General features: G+C 44.1%; 1 protein-coding gene across 1 annotated transcript in view; it reads left to right on the top strand.

Annotated features, from left to right (window-relative positions):
* Positions 1 to 7,516: 7,516 nt before the first annotated feature.
* The window catches only part of LOC130389014 (protein phosphatase 1H-like), a 29,606-nt gene continuing 17,715 nt past the window's right edge, over positions 7,517 to 19,407 (top strand). The window contains exons 1-3 of the mRNA XM_056598673.1: positions 7,517 to 7,905; positions 14,555 to 14,723; positions 16,704 to 17,096. Of these exons, the coding sequence (XP_056454648.1) occupies positions 7,667 to 7,905; positions 14,555 to 14,723; positions 16,704 to 17,096 (801 nt within the window). The 5' untranslated portion in view covers positions 7,517 to 7,666. The remainder of the gene's footprint in view (positions 7,906 to 14,554; positions 14,724 to 16,703; positions 17,097 to 19,407) is intronic.

A 19,407-nucleotide genomic window follows, 5' to 3' on the forward strand; every position in this document is an offset into this window, starting at 1 on the left:
GTGTTTAGGTTACCACGGTGAATTCCAGCTGTATAGCATAGGTATTTATAAACAGGAAAACCCTGCACCGTTGTTCAGCACTCTGTCGGACCGTCTCCGGATATCTCTGCGTACACAGATAACCAACTTTCTCACCGAGCGTTCATAAGCACACACACCTACCTACGCTGTTCTAAAGATGTTGCCCCTGGAGACCGTATAGCACATCACCAGTATAGGGCTTACACACCGTGATGACCGCGAGAGCCGTGGGAGAATAGGAGCATAAGAATGTTAATGACACTAAAAGTGCTTTGGCCATAGTTTGCCAACTAATCATGAAACTAGCTAAACATTATGGGGTGCCATTGTTGTGTTTGAAACTGCCACAGGTTTTCTCATGAGAGACGTGGAAAAGTATCTTGAGATTAGCCTACAATACAGTGTACATTATTTTATTTAATATACATGACTACAACTGTCCTGAGTACTCTCAAAATTGCAGAGTATCTGCAACAAAAAAATCCCATGATGCATTCTGACGTACAACCCATATAGCCACACAGCCTTACTTCACTTTTTCCTCCAATCATAGTCATTGCGTTGGCAGATGGCCCAAGAGTCTAACGTAAGGGTTTGTTGACGCTGACCAAAGCTAGGTCCTGCGGGTCCCATGGCCGGGGCTATAAGGTCCCGGAGACCGAGCGAAGGCCAGACTAAGCCTCAGGGTTCAACTCCCGGAGGGCACAAATAAAATGGCAAGGGACCCCAATTAACCTTCAGATACACTCATATTCACCCCGTATGTGATGAACGTTAATGGGGGGGGGCCACCCTCGGAAATGAAATGAAAAGCCGCCGATCAAAAGAGGTTGTGAGCCTTCTGATCTGCCTTTTTTGGTGGGGTTATTCATACAAGCTATTTCAGGGGATATCACTGATGCCGGAGAAAAATCCCATTCGCTTACAACCTGATTATTGTATTCTCATTCTCAGAGTACTTCAAGTGAATGCAGGAACATGAAAGGTAGACACACGCAGAGAGAGAGCGAGAGCAACAGCAAGAGAACAAGAGCGAGGGAGCGAAAGCGAGAGAGCATGACAGCGGGAGATCTATCGTCTGCCATCCTTCGTGTGTTTGAGTTATTGGAACCTGTGGAGGTGGTGAGAAGGGGCTTCTTCTGAGACAGGAACCCATTGCAGGAGCAGCAGCTGATCTCATCTGCATGCAGGCAGGAGGAGAAGAAGAAGACGGCGGCTTCACGTTAAAACCCAATGCCGAAGACACGCGATGACGCAGAACAAAAACCCTGATGTCCTCGCTGGGCGCAAGTCTCGGTGATAGGAGTGGGATGTGATGAGTAAACAACATGAATCATTTCTGCTAGGAAGAATAGGGGGGATAAACAGCATCACAGGGATTTCCTAATCGTGCAAATCTTCATCAGGAATTCCGTGTGATCCGATGCCACGACATACGATGCCATTCCAAGAAGGTTTCATGCCAATGTTTCGGTGCCCGGTCTTGTAAACAGTAAGGAAACTGATGTTTCCTTACAGGAAATGAGTCCCTTCTCCATTAACCGCTTTTTAATTAGGGTGGAAAATTGGCCCTTCCCCAAAGCAAATAGAAATTATAGAAATGATCTGGGAAAATCCCAAATGTCTGCAGACTCGTTATGTTCAGTTAATCAATACAAAAATAATAAAAAATAAGCCATAATATTCAGTATGAAATAAGCCAATTTAGAAATGTCGAAAAATATTCACACACTCACTCACGCACGCACACACGGCACATTACAAGACCTCCTTCCTGTTGCATTGTTCTCCCTGGACGCTCCTGAGAACAACGAGACCACTATTAACCCTCAATCAGGCTTCCCCGACAAACATATATAGACTCAGCTTACTTAAGGCATGTGGAGCGGAAAGAGGAATGAGCAAAACATGCCCTATAACGTGACTAAAGTAACACTCAGAATGCCAGCAGGCCACTGCAGCTGAAATAATCAACACAATACTGATGAAGAGTTTGCTATTTGGCGATTAGTTTTATTTATTTTACTGATATATTTATTGTGATTATGATACATACTGAAGTCGTTTCATGCAATTGTGATTTTTATTTCCATAGGCCTACAAGGAGGCAGGTTTGTATTAGCCTATTTGTATTCTGAGCATAGCACGGCTTCCCCCAAGCATTGCACCGTGCTCATGTATTATCCTTTAAATAACGGAACAGGTCTGTAGGCCTATGTCTATTCATGTGACGCTGATATTAATGAGAATTATTTTGATTGATTCTTCTTCTGTCATTAGTCGTTTCCGTCTTATAGTTGTCATCTACTGCGCTTTAATCATCTCACTACTGCTCCATCTTTAAAGGCATCACAACCACCATCACTACGTTAGACCAACAGGTATCCCGGGTTCAAAGACAGGTTGTTGATCAAAGCCCAGATGATACGCTGGGCAGGGCTGTTTAATGAGGCCTCTGCGGGACATGACAGGAGATCATTGTAAAAGCTTGTAGAGTAAAAATCTATGAAATAGGTTGTCTGATTTTGCAAGGTAACTGCGGAATACTGCTCAGTTCCTCCCTCTTCGTTTTAATATTTTGTATTTAATATATATATATTCCATATTTATGATCAATTATTTAGTATTTGATAATCCTGTAGACTACAGTGGTTTTTACATGTCTTTATCACAACCACACGCCACACCAAAAATGGAGGCAAGAATATCTTACCTGCGTCTCCTGGCAGCTTCGATCGCCTTAGTGCATTTCATTTATTTTATTTTATTCTGATGACACAAATCACCACTCCACACTAAACTACCTAACGACACCCCATAATTCGACACATACCTCCTTTACGAGCGCCCGATAGGCCTACACGTGGTTGCCAGGTAACCACGAGCCAAGTGAACGGGCTCCGAGGCCCGATGTTTAACGACGAAGCAGCTTCGTGTTCGTCAGCAAGCCGGACAGCGAGGCGGCGTCGGCGCGCTAATTAGGAAGCAGCCTGTCGGCGAGGGATCAGTCATCTGAGAGGGATTGGGTGCGTCTTCCTCCATCAATACACAGCGCGCTCACCGCGAAGCTGTGGGCTGCGCTGTGTCACGAGACACGCGCACACACACACCTCATGTATTTGACAATATTTACAATTATGACGGCAATAGCCAAATAACCCATTCGTGTTGGAATGTTGGATTCCAGAGAATAGGCAGCCTAAGGTGAGGGCTGATTTGGATCAACGAACGGCACGGAGGAGCTGGCATGAGGGGAGAGAGTGTTGCGTAGAAGGCTGAAGACCAAGCTGAGTACCGGGTGCAGTAGCGCCCCCAAGGGGTGGCTACGGCCATCGTGATAAGCACTATGGGTGATGCCTCATCCATCCTATAGCTGCTCCTTCATTACAGGTCCCTAGTAAACGTTTTTTTAAGTTCTGCTCGTCGCATTACACATTTCCTACATTGGTCTCGGCTCAGAGGAAGTTCATGCTTTTTTATCGACTATAACCATATAATTATTTTTATGTTATAACTAACTTTATTAGTATTTTTGTCATTTGGGAGCGACACTGAATTAAGAATTTTGATTAAGCAGCGGGCAAAGGTTAGGCATTGTGCTGAAGGAGGCCAAAAAATACAGCTGTGGACACAGGAATCTGACCCGGTTCCTTTTGGCAGCACGGAGACTAAACCCCCTAACCTCTATACCAAGCATCCTGACTCCAGGTCCCTAGTAATGACGGTCTAGATGTACTTTATATGCAACAACCAAACAACTGAGCTCCTCAGTGTCTAAGGCTGATTCAACGGATATTAAACACTGTTATTTACTTTATAAGGGCAATTAGTTTATCCATTCCCTTTTGTTATCCTGTCTCTGTGTTGTAATTGGCTGCTGCCTGTTCACTATGGTGCAAGTCCAAAACACTGTGTTCCTACTAGTTACACTAAACAAATAACACCCGTCATATCTGTGGAGTGAATCAAATGTGAAGTCGTGATGGAAAACGGAGTCCTAACTTCCCTCTGGTTCGCTTCAGTCACTGTCTGAAGGGTACTGAGAGACTGATGCGATCGATACACTGCAACTCCTAACAATGGAGATCAATAAAACCCCTTTCCCTCCCAAATAGGATATCAACAGTTTATACAATGACGAAAACCCCTGTTGACTGGTGGAGGGAGAACAGATGTCATATCAAATACTTATGACAGAAAACATGTGTCCTTAAATCAGAAGATGTTTTTGGGCTCTCGCCGATGGCATCTTCTAGAATTATATTAAACGGGGATCACTTAAAAATGTTGATTAAAATATATATATATATATAAATGGGAATAAAATACTGGGTTGGCTTAATATGTGATGGCAGTTGGACACAAGCCACATTAAAACAGCATGGAAGCACAGGCCAACAGCACTATCATTAAAAAATAAACATGAATGGCTATGACTTTGAATTGAAATTCATCAATTCATTACTATGAATTGAAATGTCATTCTTTAACATTTGTTTCACCATTTTTTTATTTGTAGCACAAAGAATGGTGTGAGTTTCAAAGGTATAACAGGTTAGAATGAGGAGGTGTTGGGGCCGATGCTACATAAGTAATATCACTGAACGCTGCATGTTGGCGCCTACAAATGTCGGGCCATTCCGACGCACTCCCACTGCAACGCCTAGCCAGGCAATAAGTACACACACACACACACACACACACACACACACACACACACACACACACACACACACACACACACACACACACACACACACACACACACACACACACACACACACACACACACACACACACACACACACACACACACACACACACACACACACACACACACACACACACACACACACACACACCAACAGTGACATCTGGTGGTCAAATGATTAATCTTCAACTATTAATGTTCTTCAGCTAGTGAAAAACCTTTGCATATATCACATCATATCTATATCGATATCAATATTGAGAGATGCATGTATACACATATAATTAATACTTAATCTACTACCACTGTTTTTTCAAAAAGCAAAAGGTTCTTTAGTTTTTAACTGAACATAAACAGAAGGTTTTATATCCGTGCGAGTTACGTCTTGATGAAAACCACCTGAATGAACCTCCTTTAGTCGCAGAGACAAAGCATTCAGCAAGCAAAGAGCCAGCAGCAGCAAGCCCATGAGAGCATGCTTAGTCACACCAACCACCTGCGGATTATCCCGTCTTAGGGGTGTGTGTGTGTGTGTGTGTGTGTGTGTGTGTGTGTGTGTGTGTGTGTGTGTGTGTGTGTGTGTGTGTGTGTGTGTGTGTGTGTGTGTGTGTGTGTGTGTGTGTGTGTGTGTGTGTTCCCCCAGCTGGCCCAGTGACGAGATCACACACACACACACACCCACACACACAAAGGGAAGTGGCTTCACCCCAGCGTGACCCTGTCATTACCGTCATAATCTTCTCTCGGGCGTCTCAGAGGGAGAGACACCAGTCCCTTCCCCTATCAGGAATCATGTTTAACACATATTAGCCACATTTTTCACCTCGTACGCTGATTAACAATTGCATTTTGAATAAGCGTACCCAATTCAACCAATAGTATTGTAAAATGTTTCCGCAGGATTTATTGTGGTGCCTGCAGCGGCTTTCTGTCCCGGTCCTATCTGATCCGGCAAATCACATTCAGACAATGTTGATGCTTTATTTATATCGTTCCTTAGATACACCACATAGTCTTATTAGGGCTCCCTGCTGGGTAACAAATAGCTAATGCATGATTATGTAATCAAACACAACCACTGATAAAATGTATGGCGAACAACACTGCAAAATTCATTCAACTTAAACTACTTAAACATGTTCCTCCATGATACTTTAAGATCTGTGAATGATATGCCTATATAGTGTATGTTGGATGTTTAAAATTGAGGTTTTTGAGGTTGTTAGAGTCCATCTCATGTCTGTGTGTGACACATTCATAATCTCCGATCCAAGTTTTCATTAACGTTGCATTCCTCACCAATGAGCAGTTTTGTTTCCACAAATCGCCCCTCTGGGCCTAAATATTGCCTTCCCCACTTCAAATTAAATCGGAAAGGATTGGCCACTAAACGCTGTTTGTGTGTGTGTGTGTGTGTGTGCGCATGTGTGAGTGCGTGTGTTGACTGGCGTCCAATCAACCCTGCCGCCCTGATTTCCTCGGCTGGGAGGAGGAATAAACAGGTACCACAGATGGCTGGATGAAGAGATGGATGGATACAAGTATACTTAGAAAACAGAATAACAGCTTCCCCTATTATGCAGATTCTGAAATATCATCCTACTTTAAATGTCACCTCTACGCCCGTCCATCCCTAACCAGGTAGAACAGATGGAATTAAAAGGAGTCATGTAATGGTCAACACGCATATATATTTGTCAAATTAGGACCTTATAGTACAGTCCAAGTGGCGCCATCATTTCAGCAATTTAAATAAGGACATTAAATACATACTGCTTCTATTATGTATTCAGCAGTCAAAAAGACTGTTTGTACGTAACATAAATGTGTTGTGTGCTCGCGTCTTAAACCTCCCTCCACTTCCCACTGACCCCAGGTGCCACAAGACATTCCCCTTTTTAGACACCATCATCACCAGCATGATCGCAATTGCACCGTATTTAGGTTAATGATGTGCTTTCCTGGCAACCCCATGAATAATGGATGAGGCATTACGAAGTCTTGCCAATTTGGCATCTCTTGCGCATCTGGGATTGATTCCCCCGGAAGACACAGCTTCTAATGAAACCAACACAGCTGCTTTTTATAGACCGGGCTGATCACCTCTATTTAGGCTCTACAAGGGAGGCTGAAGCTTGTTATTTAGAAGAATTTGCCCAAACTGACTATAATATAGAGCAGGAGGTTGGTGTGGACATAGAATGCAGGTTTAGGCATTTTGCCCAAGGATGCTTACAGGTAAAGGCTTGTAGAATGCTAGGGATCGAACCCAGAATCTTATGGACGGTAGTTGAACATCCTAGCCACTGCTATAAACCCTTAGTGACAGCTGACATTTGGATAACTGATATTGATGTGCTGGACTAAGATGTATTCTGGCATGAACAAATATAGGGCTCCATCACCTAAGAGCCCCCTCTGAGAAAACCCACTGTGGGTTATTGGGTTAGCTTGCAAAAATAAATTGCTCGTATTTCATATGTGTAGGATATGATGTTTGATCATATGGAACACACACACACACACACACACACACACACACACACACACACACACACACACACACACACACACACACACACACACACACACACACACACACACACACACACACACACACACACACACACACACACACACACACCTTTGGCTGCACCTTCCTTACTCAATCGTCATGTCGGATTACCAACCTTTGACCTCCTGCGCAACAGTCAACAGTAATCTGCTCACTGATACGCCAGTAAAGAGCTGTCCTCCGACTGCAACTGGGCAGTCACATGATCCTGCGCGGAGGAGATGCATTTCCGTGTTCACCGAGAGCTGAATCAATTACGCCACTGTTGTCAAAACTGAATCGTTCACAGTGCGAAACGCATTCATCGAGAAACAGTGCAGTATCGCTCAAGGGGGCAATCAGACATTTCGGACCACGGCATGACCATGCTGACACGGGTGAAATCAGCGGTGACACATTTTATGGGGGGCATGATCGCTACTGGTGCAAATGGGGACCATTTGAGCGGTTCGGATCTGCCGTTGAAATTCCCGTACATGAGACCGGAGTTCTTGGGGTTGTCCCCGGACGAGATTGAGTGTTCAGCGGACCACAGTGCAAGACCCATCCTCATACTGAAGGAGAGTAAGAGGCTGCCCTGGTCTACCGGCTATGCAGAGTAAGTGTGTGCATCCTTCCTTTCGCCATCCGAGTAGGCTGCGTCTCACAGCATCCTTGATGCGAGGTGAACCTGGGTTTTCTGGTTTCTGGACCTGCAGGAACCAAGCGCACCTCACTTGTAGGATTTATAGATTATTATTTTTGGGTGATCACGGTAGAATGACTGTCAGAGTGGCCTTTCTATCGGTGAATGAAACGTACCGGTGCATTGTAAAGACATTGATTTAGTCTAAACACAGTTAAGGCCCTTTTTGAAGAATACTTTTCCAAAAAGCACCTTATACAAAAACAGAACCAGTTCCCAGTGTTCTGCATACTGTGCAAAAAGAATGTTTGCTCGTTAAATATTTGCCTAGTGGGGAAAAACAATACTATCTCGTCCTTATTCCTGTATGATAAGGACGTTATTATCCAACCTTGATTAGGCCAGGCATAAGGCTACATTACAAATGGCATTGCAGGCATAGCCTGCAGTGCCAGCCATAGGCATAAGTATATAGACCCAGCCGTTGTTTTGGGAATAAATGGCCTTATTGTCGATACGGAGTAGTGGTGCTTCAGTCTTACAAAAGATAATCTGTTGCTCGCTGTCATTCCATCGGCGATTTGTGGATTGCTTAGAAAATGTGGAAGGAAAGAATTTGGGTCAAGTGAAGTATATCCTCTGATTGTGAAGCCAACACACACACACACACACACACACACACACACACACACACACACACACACACACACACACACACACACACACACACACACACACACACACACACACACACACACACACACACACACACACACACACACACACACACGATTGTTTGCCCTAGTAACGGGGTGAGGAATGCATCGGCATCAAGTGTGCGGTTCATAATTCAAGTTTAACCCATATCTTGCTGCTACAGCCTTCTTTTATCTTGACGTTTGCTATCTAACATTTTCATCTTATATGCTGGGCGTAGTCTAAATATATTTTCCTTTCTATTAGGTTCACTTGAAACCATTAAATGTTCGCCCATTTTCACTCATATAACGGGAACATATCCAGTATTAAATTCATTAATCAAATATAGGCTTACATGTGTTATTATTTTACATTGACGGTTTATTTATTGAATTTCCAAATCTGGATTGTTATAGATCACAAATTACCTGAAAGAGATTTTGAGCATATCTCCCTGCCCTCTTAGGCACAGGCACAGACAAAGTATGTCAACAGATGTTTAAAGAGCTCAGATTCTTGATCTTACTCCTCAAACAATGGGCTGATGAGTTATAACCTATAACCGTCAAGTCCGAACCCCTACAGCCGTACAAAGTTTACGTGACGAGAGAAAGAGGATGCAAACCCTAGCCTGATATTGATGTGGACCAAAATGTTTTTCAAAGAGCAGCTCTCCTTTTTTTTTATTTCTCCCAGCCATGTTTTGGCTGAAGCAGAACCATAATGTTGGAAAACAGTACCGGCCTTCCGGAACAAGAACACTTTGTGGGCTGAAACACAAAGCGTGGGCTGAAAACCCTGTCATGTCTAGGGCACCCAGACGATGCCCTGCCATTTACCTCCATTAGATCAAGTGTCAATCTCTGTCACGCCAGACTAGGCTTTCCTCCGGGCAAAGTTTGCCTAGCCTACAAACACCACCTACCACCAGTCAGCCTTTGTACCAGCGACACACAGTATTAGCACTTTAACAGTTTCTGTGTGTACGGACGGTTTTTCTTTAATTCCGTGAAGGAACCAAGGTCTTCAAAGTGTTAAGTGTTGGGACACTCAATACAATTTGACACATTAGGTTCGATTTATTATTATGAATGATTGAGTTAATTCCATTTTGTTTGATTTCCGTCTCTACGATTTTGAAGGTATGCCCCACTCTCTGTACATTTATTGTTTATCAAACTGAAGCAACTTTGGTTTTATCTGGGTTGATTGGCACACAAGAGGCACACCCTGCTCCTAATTTCGTCTGCAAAGTTCAAACCAAATAATTTCGCAAATAAACGACGACATGCGTTTCTCACTATGCCCAAGAAAGGAAGGCATTAGGTATAAATAGACAAGGTTATAATTTCTTGCTGCCCAGTTCATTATAGTATGTGTAACACAAATGAGAACAGTGGCCCAATCCACTGTGCATTATAGTCAGAGAAACCTTCCATAACCGAAGCGCCATGAGTGTTGTTTTGATGTGGAGAACGCCAATTTGGTGAAGACACTTCCCAAAGACATTAAACCTCTGGTGTTGGTTTTTTAAAGACGAGCATCTGTTGTTGACGGCTGACGACCAGTGTGGGTGTTTGCATGGAGAAGAGATCCAGGTTTATTTTGAATGCATTGAATTCAGGGCTGAGGCGATGGCTATGCAATGCTCTGCTTGCTCTATGCTATGTTTGGAAACCATTGCCGCCCACTCACTAGAAGCAAATAGGGTGACACAGATCGCTGAAAGGCCACCTATACTGACTCAGTATTTCACCCGGGCAGCAGCAGTGTTGTGTGGGTGAAATATGACTACCGTGGTCGGGAGAGCATATTGGAATTATCATGAGCTGTGTACATGCACACATCCACTCCAGGATGTTCAACAAGGTACATAATTGCTTCCTGTGCCCAGAATAGACTCCACAAACACACACACACACTTACTGTAGTCGCTCCCTCACTCCCCTACTCCCTGGCCAGCACCATGCTAGGTCATTAACGCTAATTGACAGATGTCAGGGCAACCGGTCCATTCCTTTAAATGTTATCATTGTAACTTGCTGCGCTGCACTGAGGGAGTAAACATCCATTATTGAGAGAGCTCAGCCATGGCACATAGGGATAACATTTAACTGATTTAAAGCCGACAGCATGACGGGGCAAGAAAATGTAGGGGATGGATGTTTATGAAATCTAAAGTCATAGATGGATTTGTATAGATGCCCTCATGCGATGTGCTGCTAAGCCAAGTTTGTTCTAGTACAGTGGTTCTCAATGGGGGTACGCGTACCCCTAGGGTTACTTTGGAGTACTCAGAAAATAAATAAAATGATAAAGCTAGCCGCCTTATTTTTCACCCAAAGAAGGTTTCAATTCTGAAAAGATAGCATGCATTATAACTAGTTATTAATGGGTGTGTTCTAAAAACACACACATTAGTCAAATATAAACTTTTGTGCACACGCACGCACACTATGGCTGCTCGATTTTGGGAAAAATCATAATCACGATTATTTTGGTCAATATTGAAAAATCACTATCATTCAAACGATTATTTTTGAGATTGAAAACATGACAAAGACATGGTCAAAGAAAAATCTTCAAACCGAAAATAATGTACAGATGTGTATCCAGCTGCACTTTCTACAAAACATTTGATAAAAAAAATAAAAATATATAATCAAACAAGATTATATTAATTTTATGATCGGTTGATCGCTAAAAAACACACACACACACACACACACACACACACACACACACACACACACACACACACACACACACACACACACACACACACACACACACACACACACACACACACACACACACACACACACACACACACTCTTTCATTACGCACGTCAGGGTAAGTTAAGTGCAGAACTGGGGCCATGTGGGTCAGGTCTGTTCTGCCTCCAGCCTTGAGCCGACCGGGTCAGACTACAGGACACATCATTTGAACTTTCAACCTTTGGCCTACTGATATTTTCCGCCACCAAGAATCACAATAAAAACAAAAAGGTTTTTCTATGGGAGATTCTCAAGTTAGAACCACGTGGGCGTACTGAAAAGGTACAGGAGGAAAATAACATGTGGCTTATGAAATGTTACATTCGTTATCATTAGCAAATAGTGTTTCATAAAAACACGAAGCAAGCAACAGAGTTAAGAAGAACAATCAAGGTTAAGATCACCCGACGCTCCCACAGCAAAGAGCAATGCAAACTAAACTATGAAAAAGGACGGCATGTTATACTTTTTCAGAAAGTATCTCAAACAAACATTTTAAAGAGCAAAATAATAAATAAATAAATCCCAATGACCTGTCACCATTATAATCACTGAAATCTCCAGTCTAAGGAATATTATTCTAAAGATCTGTGCTGTCACCTTCTTTCTAAGGGTTGTAGATTACTAAAATAAATGCAACAGGCAAATCCTTTTGAATAATTCAACTCTAGGCCGTTGGATGCTTTTATCCAAAGCAACTTATCCTTAATGTAGTCTACATGGGGGGTACACATGTAGGTCAAATGCAGACAGCGGGGTTCGTACCCAGAACATCTGGAGTGGGGGACAAACCCCCTCACCCCTGGACTAGCATTCCTTCCGTGGCAGGTGTCAATCACAAAACAGAAGACCTTTCTAAAAACACACGCATTTGATCTAGATTCTAGATGAAAACACAAACCAACTCGAGAGTCTCCCATTAGTTTACATTTCATTTTTCCAACATCGTTCCCTCTCGGCCGTGGTGTTTTGTTTGGTAGGGACTGGGAGGGAGTGAGATGATATCACTGCTCTGGGTGGCTGGAGGGAGCTGTGTGGAGCACATGAGAGAGGGCTGGTGGCTCGTTATAGCGGCACACTCGTGTCACATGTCAGGGTCACATGCTATCGGTTCACAATGCACTGAATTGGACGATGGTGTTGGTGAGGCTCTTGAGGGGGTGCTGTCGGGGATAGACGACGCCATGCAAATTGACAGCGTGTGCCTTTTGAGTTCTTGTGTTTTAAGACGTGGTCTGACAACTAAATGCCTGAAAGGCCCGTCGTCTGCGATTGTCGTTGTGTGCAACGATGCTTGGATACCCAGCTGAAAGAAACTTTAGAAAGGATAAGTACGGGACTTTTCAACCTGGACTGTATTTTCCCTAGCCTGAGAACCAGACAAATCTGCAAGCTCATGTTTTATTTGCTCTGGCGTGTGTGTCTGGCCCCCGTCCTGTTGAGACAGATTTTCAGCAGACCTGGCCAGTCACAACCTTTTATCTGAAACAGGGAGGGTTTAGAACGTGAGCTTGGGGCCCTGTGTGAGCACAGTCAAGGTATTTTCATAAACAACCAAGATGGCTGCCGCTTCTGTGTGCCACGTTTATTTGCTCAGGTTGGTTGTTGATCTATCCCATTGGATCCAGAGGCGTTTTGTTCTGCGGCCATTGATAATGACGCTTAGAAATGAAAAAATGAACTGAGAAGTTCGAGACTAATTCACATCTGTGAATTGATCGGATAACCTAAAACAATATTTTCCTATCGTTTGAGGTCTAGGTGACTAATGAGCACAGTTATTAAAAAAAATAGGTCTAGTATCGAACGAGAGCGCCTCATTCAGTCACTGCAGCTGTGAAACCAGTTGAAATGTAGCCCTATGGGGTGCCATCGCCCGATAGGGTTACATTGCTTGATCAGGTCTGTTTTTTTTATTAACCCAGTCTCGGCCAAACTGAAGTCTTGCTCAAGAGTTAGAGTTGTGGCAGGAACTTTCGCCACTGTCCCTACAACCTCAACCCTCCTTCACCCAAATCTCTCATAACACCAAGCTATGCCATCTCTAGTCCAATAATGCAACCCGTTTCGTGGCTGAAATGGCTTGTTGTCATCATTAGTCAACTAGACACAAAATGAGGGGAAATAGGATCCACGTTGAAGAAAGAATCCCAAGCTGATCCTTTAGGTATCCTTGTGTAGGATGCCTCACCTTCTCATGAATGACCATTATATTCTGACTAAACGCTCAGTCTTCCTCCTCCTCCCCATGGCGATAAGAAAAAAACACCCTAAAACCATAAAAGTGCACAGACACAACAATGCCCAACTGTATTTAAGGTCAGGGCGTGCGGGCCGCGTGCGATGTGATTCTAATCAGGTAATGTGAGGCGACACACCGCATCCAGGGCTCAGAACGGAGCAGACCCGTCTCCTATCATCATGGATGTGGACGCCTTTTAAAAGAGTCAACCTTATCAACACCTATCAAAGGGTATTACAGAGCCACTCCCCTTCGTGACTTTGGCTTTTATGAATGACGCACAGAGCAGCTGAATGCTTTTGTGGTAGACGGGAAGTTAGAGGGAATAAACGTCACGTTTCTCGTGTTGTTAAGGAAATAAAAAACTGTTTCACGACAATAGTGGGGATGAAATTATGTTGCATAGTGAGTCCGTGCTAGCAGCACAGCCCTACAGATTTGGTAGAGCAGCATTTTCAGAATAATGCTGTCGTTCTGTCTGTCTGTGGTTGTTGTTGTTGTTGTTCGCGGTCACGTTGAGCCACCAGCCTGGAGTGGTATGATTCATGGCTGAGTACCTGGATGCTAGCCCTCACGTGTTTCCTGTCTTTCACAGTCAATGCCTCATATGTACCCGTACCATAATAACGAGCATGTCCACAGAAAATCCGTTTTGCAATACTTGGTTCCATTACACCTTCTACAAACGTTAATACTTTGATGTCATTGATGCTTACTATAGGCTTGTGGATTTACTTTTATTTTCCATCAATTAATTAGATGAGATGGTGGATGATTATCTCTCATTGCTTTAAGTTCATAATAGCGTTTCTATTTACCATCAGTATCTTTGATATCACGAAAATGTAAAACTGCCGCTCTCCCTCTCTCCCTCCCCTCCCTCCCCTCCCTCCCTCCCTCCAGGGTGATCAACGCTGGGAAGAGTTCCCTGAACGAGGACCAGGCGTGCTTCGAGGTGCTGACCATCAAACCCAAGCCTCCCGCCAGCGGCGCCGGGGCCAACCGGACCCCCACGTCCCGCCGGAGGTCCTCCCTGCCCAATGGCGAGGGTCTGGGCCTCCAGGAGAGCCTGGTGAGGCCAGACCACCCGGACCTCCAGACACACACTCTGCCCAGAGAGGGGTTCTGTAGCAGAGACCAGGGCTGGCCCATGTAGCAGCTAGAGCTCAATAACGCGCTTATAAGAAGAAGAATACATTTGATTTATATTGAGTCTTCCAATGAGAGGCTTTACAAGTGTTGAACAGAAACCATAAGATAAGGTTTTGAAGGTTTTTGATCATGAAAGGCTTCAACTGGTTACTGTGACTGCAGCAAATGCTTTTTAACCAAATCAACTGAGTGAATTTTAGATTAATGTTATCAAAGAGGAGGATTAGATTAGTTTCCCTTTATGCTACACTATCTTGCTCTTTGTATTGAAATGTCTTCTGAGATAGTGTTTCTCTTCTGGGGAAAATTCATTTAGACGTTGACCTGCTAAGTGACTTACTGAGGTTAACCAACCCAAATCTGTCAGCAAGTCTCACACACACACACACACACACACACACACACACACACACACACACACACACACACACACACACACACACACACACACACACACACACACACACACACACACACACACACACACTCCTCCAGTATCAGCACAGTCTAAATGACTAAAAGCCGTCCCAACTAATTCTATATGTGTGAAATTTTTTGTGCTAAAACCATCCCTTGCGGAAGGATTTAAACACCTACACTAGCACTCGAGTCGGCCGAGAGCTTACAACCAACACTCAAAAAGCACCAATCATGACTCACTGCTGCAGCGATACCGACCTGACGAAAGTAGCACAGAGAGTGTATCTAGTGCTGTGGCGGGCCTTCAAAGTAGTAGCGTGGCCAATGCAAGACAATTATTTAGGTTTGGAGAAAGTATAAACCCAATTTTATTTTGGTTTGTTTGTTTATAAAAAGGTATTTGATAGGTTTGCAGAAAACCATTATAGTTATTCTGTGGTTGGAAAAAAATATATACAGGCAGTCAATATGATTCTATTAAATAATGCAATCAATTTAAAAGTCCAAAGCTCCTACCTCACCAAACGTCCATGATGAAGGTTTTAAAAGTATATTAATCCACGTGGATGCAAAATACTCCAAACAGAATAGTCCAAGCATAAATCCAAAAAAGGATTCCAAAATGAACAGAATTAAGATTCAGAATTCATCAACCGTTCCTTCTTTTTCCATTTCACACCATAAACAAAGGCCTTTAAACTTAATATAGTTCCCAAAGATAAGGTTTCTTGTGCTTCCCCTCTCTCTATCCACAGGGCAGCCATCTTGGGCTTGTGCTTTCAAATCAAACAATCGTTTGGGTGTGGCCCAATTAGCATACAATTACCTCCACCTGCTTTCAATTACTCCTGTCAACCATACAACACAATCCCATTAGACATCAATCAAAACAAAGTGCACATCCCTATACAACACCAGACCAAACACAGGCTCATCCAAGTGGGGCATATGGGACATGCTAATAAATAAATCACCTGTTGACTCAAGATATGAGATAGGGCTTTTACTTTGAAGCTTCGAGCGGTTTATGCTACATCTGTGACATCTCTTAAAACGCTGTGAGGAAGACTAAAGTGTGTTGCGACCTGAAATGGCAAATTATAATTTCCCAGCTAAACCATTTTTTTTGCATCAAGTTGTGTTACTGTAATGCACACTGTTTATATATAGAGTATATGTATGTGCGTGTGCATGCGTGCTCGTGTCTGTCCCTTTCTTACTGTGTGTGTGTGTGTGTGTGTGTGTCAACAGTGCAGTCAAAGTAGTCGTTTTTCATCAGTGTGTGTGTGTGTGTGTGTGTGTGTGTGTGTGTGTGTGTGTGTGTGTGTGTGTGTGTGTGTGTGTGTGTGTGTGTGTGTGTGTGTGTGTGTGTGTGTGTGTGTGTGTGTGTGTGTGTGTGTGTGTGTGTGTGTGCGTGCGTGCGTGCGTGCGTGCGTGCGTGCGTGCGTGTGTGTGTGTGTGTGTGTGTGCGCGTGCCCAGGAGGTGTGCGAGGGCCTGACCCTCCACTACTGGGGTCTATTCGACGGGCACGCGGGCTCGGGCGCGGCGGTGGCGGCGTCGCGCCAGCTCCACGGCCACGTCGCCCAGCACCTCCAGGAAGTGCTGGACATCCTGCGTCTGCCGGGCCAGCCGCCGCCCACCTGCATGGGGGAGGAGCCTCTCAACCACCACTACCACCCCCACCACCAGCAGCAGCACCTCACGGCCACCGCCCAGCGCTCTCTGACCAGGGCCGCGTCCCTGCGGGGGGCCGCGGGCGCCCCCGCGGGGACGTCCGGCACGCCCCCGCCCCAGACGCGCTTCTTCACGGAGAAGAAGGTGTCGCACGAGAGCCTGGTGGTGGGGGCCTTGGAGAACGCCTTCAAAGACATGGTGAGTGGGCGGAGGAGGGTGGGTGGAGGAGGTGGGTGGAGGAGGTGGGTGTAGACGGCAGCGTGGTTGTGGAGGAGCACAGAAAGCCCACGCTGTGGATGGCAGAACAGTTTCATTTGCAAACACCCACGCACACAGAGAATATGAGGCCGGATGCTCAACGACGCTAGTCACTAAAGCAAGCCCAGATTCATGTTTTAAGGTACAAACGTACTATTGATCCCCAACGGGTATTCAGGTGTTACAGGGAGGGTAGAGATAAGTAGCATAATGCATAAAGAGATATCAATTACACTAAGTGTAAATTAAACGACAACAAATAAATACAGAAAATACATCTAGATACATATTAGTTGTAGTAGTAGAAGTAAAGGACTATGTTATCCGAGCAATTATTTCTATGGGAATTCCCTCCAGTTTGTTCTGTGTTCCCCACTTCAGCAAAACCAAAATGTTAGGACCCCACTCATGTTATTGGAGGCTTTTCTGACTGCGATGTGCAGTCGAATTGACTGCTAAACCCGTATGTGTTCAGTGATAAAATACAAATATTGGCCCACTGAACTGGGCTGAATCCAATGACAAGCCTCACAAGAGCATAACTACACAATATTGAAGAGACTGCGCTTAAAACACACAATACAAAGCGAAGCCGTCATGGAAGAGAGCACATTCAACAATAAAGCAGGAAGCATACCGAAGGGTTGGGTTTGAGTGAAGGGAAAATCTCTCAACCCACTCAACATTCATTATGCAGTAATTATCTGGACAAGTCAATTCATATTGATCCTCTGTTAATGTACGACCGAGCATTGAACCCTCAATACATCAGGTTATAGCCCCCCTACTCCACATTCACCCCACTCGGAAGTATGACGTAACACGGTATACAAAAGGCTGTATATTGTATTACAGTGTTTCATGTACATGTACTTGCATTGGGTGTTATGTGCACGCACGATTAGTGACGTCACAACTAGTCTGAGGATAGGGATGCTAATTGGTTAGCCATGTTCACTAGCCTGCAGACATTTTGTTCAATAAAACTCCAACAGCAGGCAGAATAACAATTCTAAAAGGTTAGTTGAACCCCCAAATCACTATTATCAGTGGAAAACGGTTCCATTTGGGTCTCATAAGTCGTTAGCAAACATTTCTGTCTTCTTTTTGTCCAAATGTAGAAAGGTATAAAACGGGGTGGATTCTCTGTATAATGCAATAAGTCTGCTTCTTCTGTCTTAAAACACTTTTCCAGCGTTTTCAATGGAACATTCTTTCCATGGGCTGCACACCCTAGCACAAGCGAGTGTGACGTGGGTTTTGACAAGGTTTGACAAGACCCTTCACACCCACTATGGAGCCCAATTTGACTGTTTTTTCCAAAAAAAAAAACACTGCACAGGCAGTGTAAAATCTGAAAGTCTAAAGGATCTTTTGTGCGTCTTGTGCCCACTTTTGTAAAGCGTTTCAGACTGGACTTAGATGTATGATCCATTGCGTCTTAAATCTCCCAGCAGAGGATTTTCAAACAGGACAACAAATGAAGGAAATCTGAATGCATTGTTTTTACAATGTTTTTCAGACATTACCTTTTAGATCACCGATCAGTTATGTACAAGCCTAAGCAACTATGGTTAAATCAAAGAAATCCCCATACTTTTTACAACCATTGCAGTCATTATACAACAGGTGTAATGTTCAGTTTGACCACTAGATGGCAGAGTAAAGCTTGTAATTAGTTTCAGATCACAAGATGCAACCAGGGCAATGTTGGATGAAACCACTACCTCGTGACTAGTCTTTTGTTTGCGTTGCTGACACATGGACCAAACGAGTGTGTTTGATTACGATATATTTATATAAGCTTTAGCAAAGGCTTTATACAAACAGTATTGTGCGAAGAGTAAATTAGCTTCTAGGGTAAATCCACTGCAGATAACTCACGACTCTTCACTGTAGGACTCCCTTTCCCTCCCTTTCTCTCCATCTTTCTCAGACTCTTTTCTTACTGTCTCTCTCCACCTTTATCTCTGCCCTCTCTGTCTCTCTATCTCTACCCCTCTGTCTCTCTGTATCTCTACCCCCCCTCTCTCTGTATCTTTACCCCCTCTGTCTCTCTATCTCGACCCTCTCTGTCTCTCAATCTCTACTCTCTCTGTCTCTATCCCCCCCCCCTCTCTCTATCTGTACCCTCTCTGTCTCTCTCTGCCCCCTCTGTCTCTATATCTCTGTCAGACCGTCTTACTTTCTTGGAAGCTAATTCAGTTTTGACGGTTCACCGCCTCGCTTTGGATACAACCTTAGCCTGCTA

This window comes from Gadus chalcogrammus, chromosome 9 (assembly GCF_026213295.1).
Source record: "Gadus chalcogrammus isolate NIFS_2021 chromosome 9, NIFS_Gcha_1.0, whole genome shotgun sequence".
NCBI classification, from domain to species: domain Eukaryota; kingdom Metazoa; phylum Chordata; class Actinopteri; order Gadiformes; family Gadidae; genus Gadus; species Gadus chalcogrammus.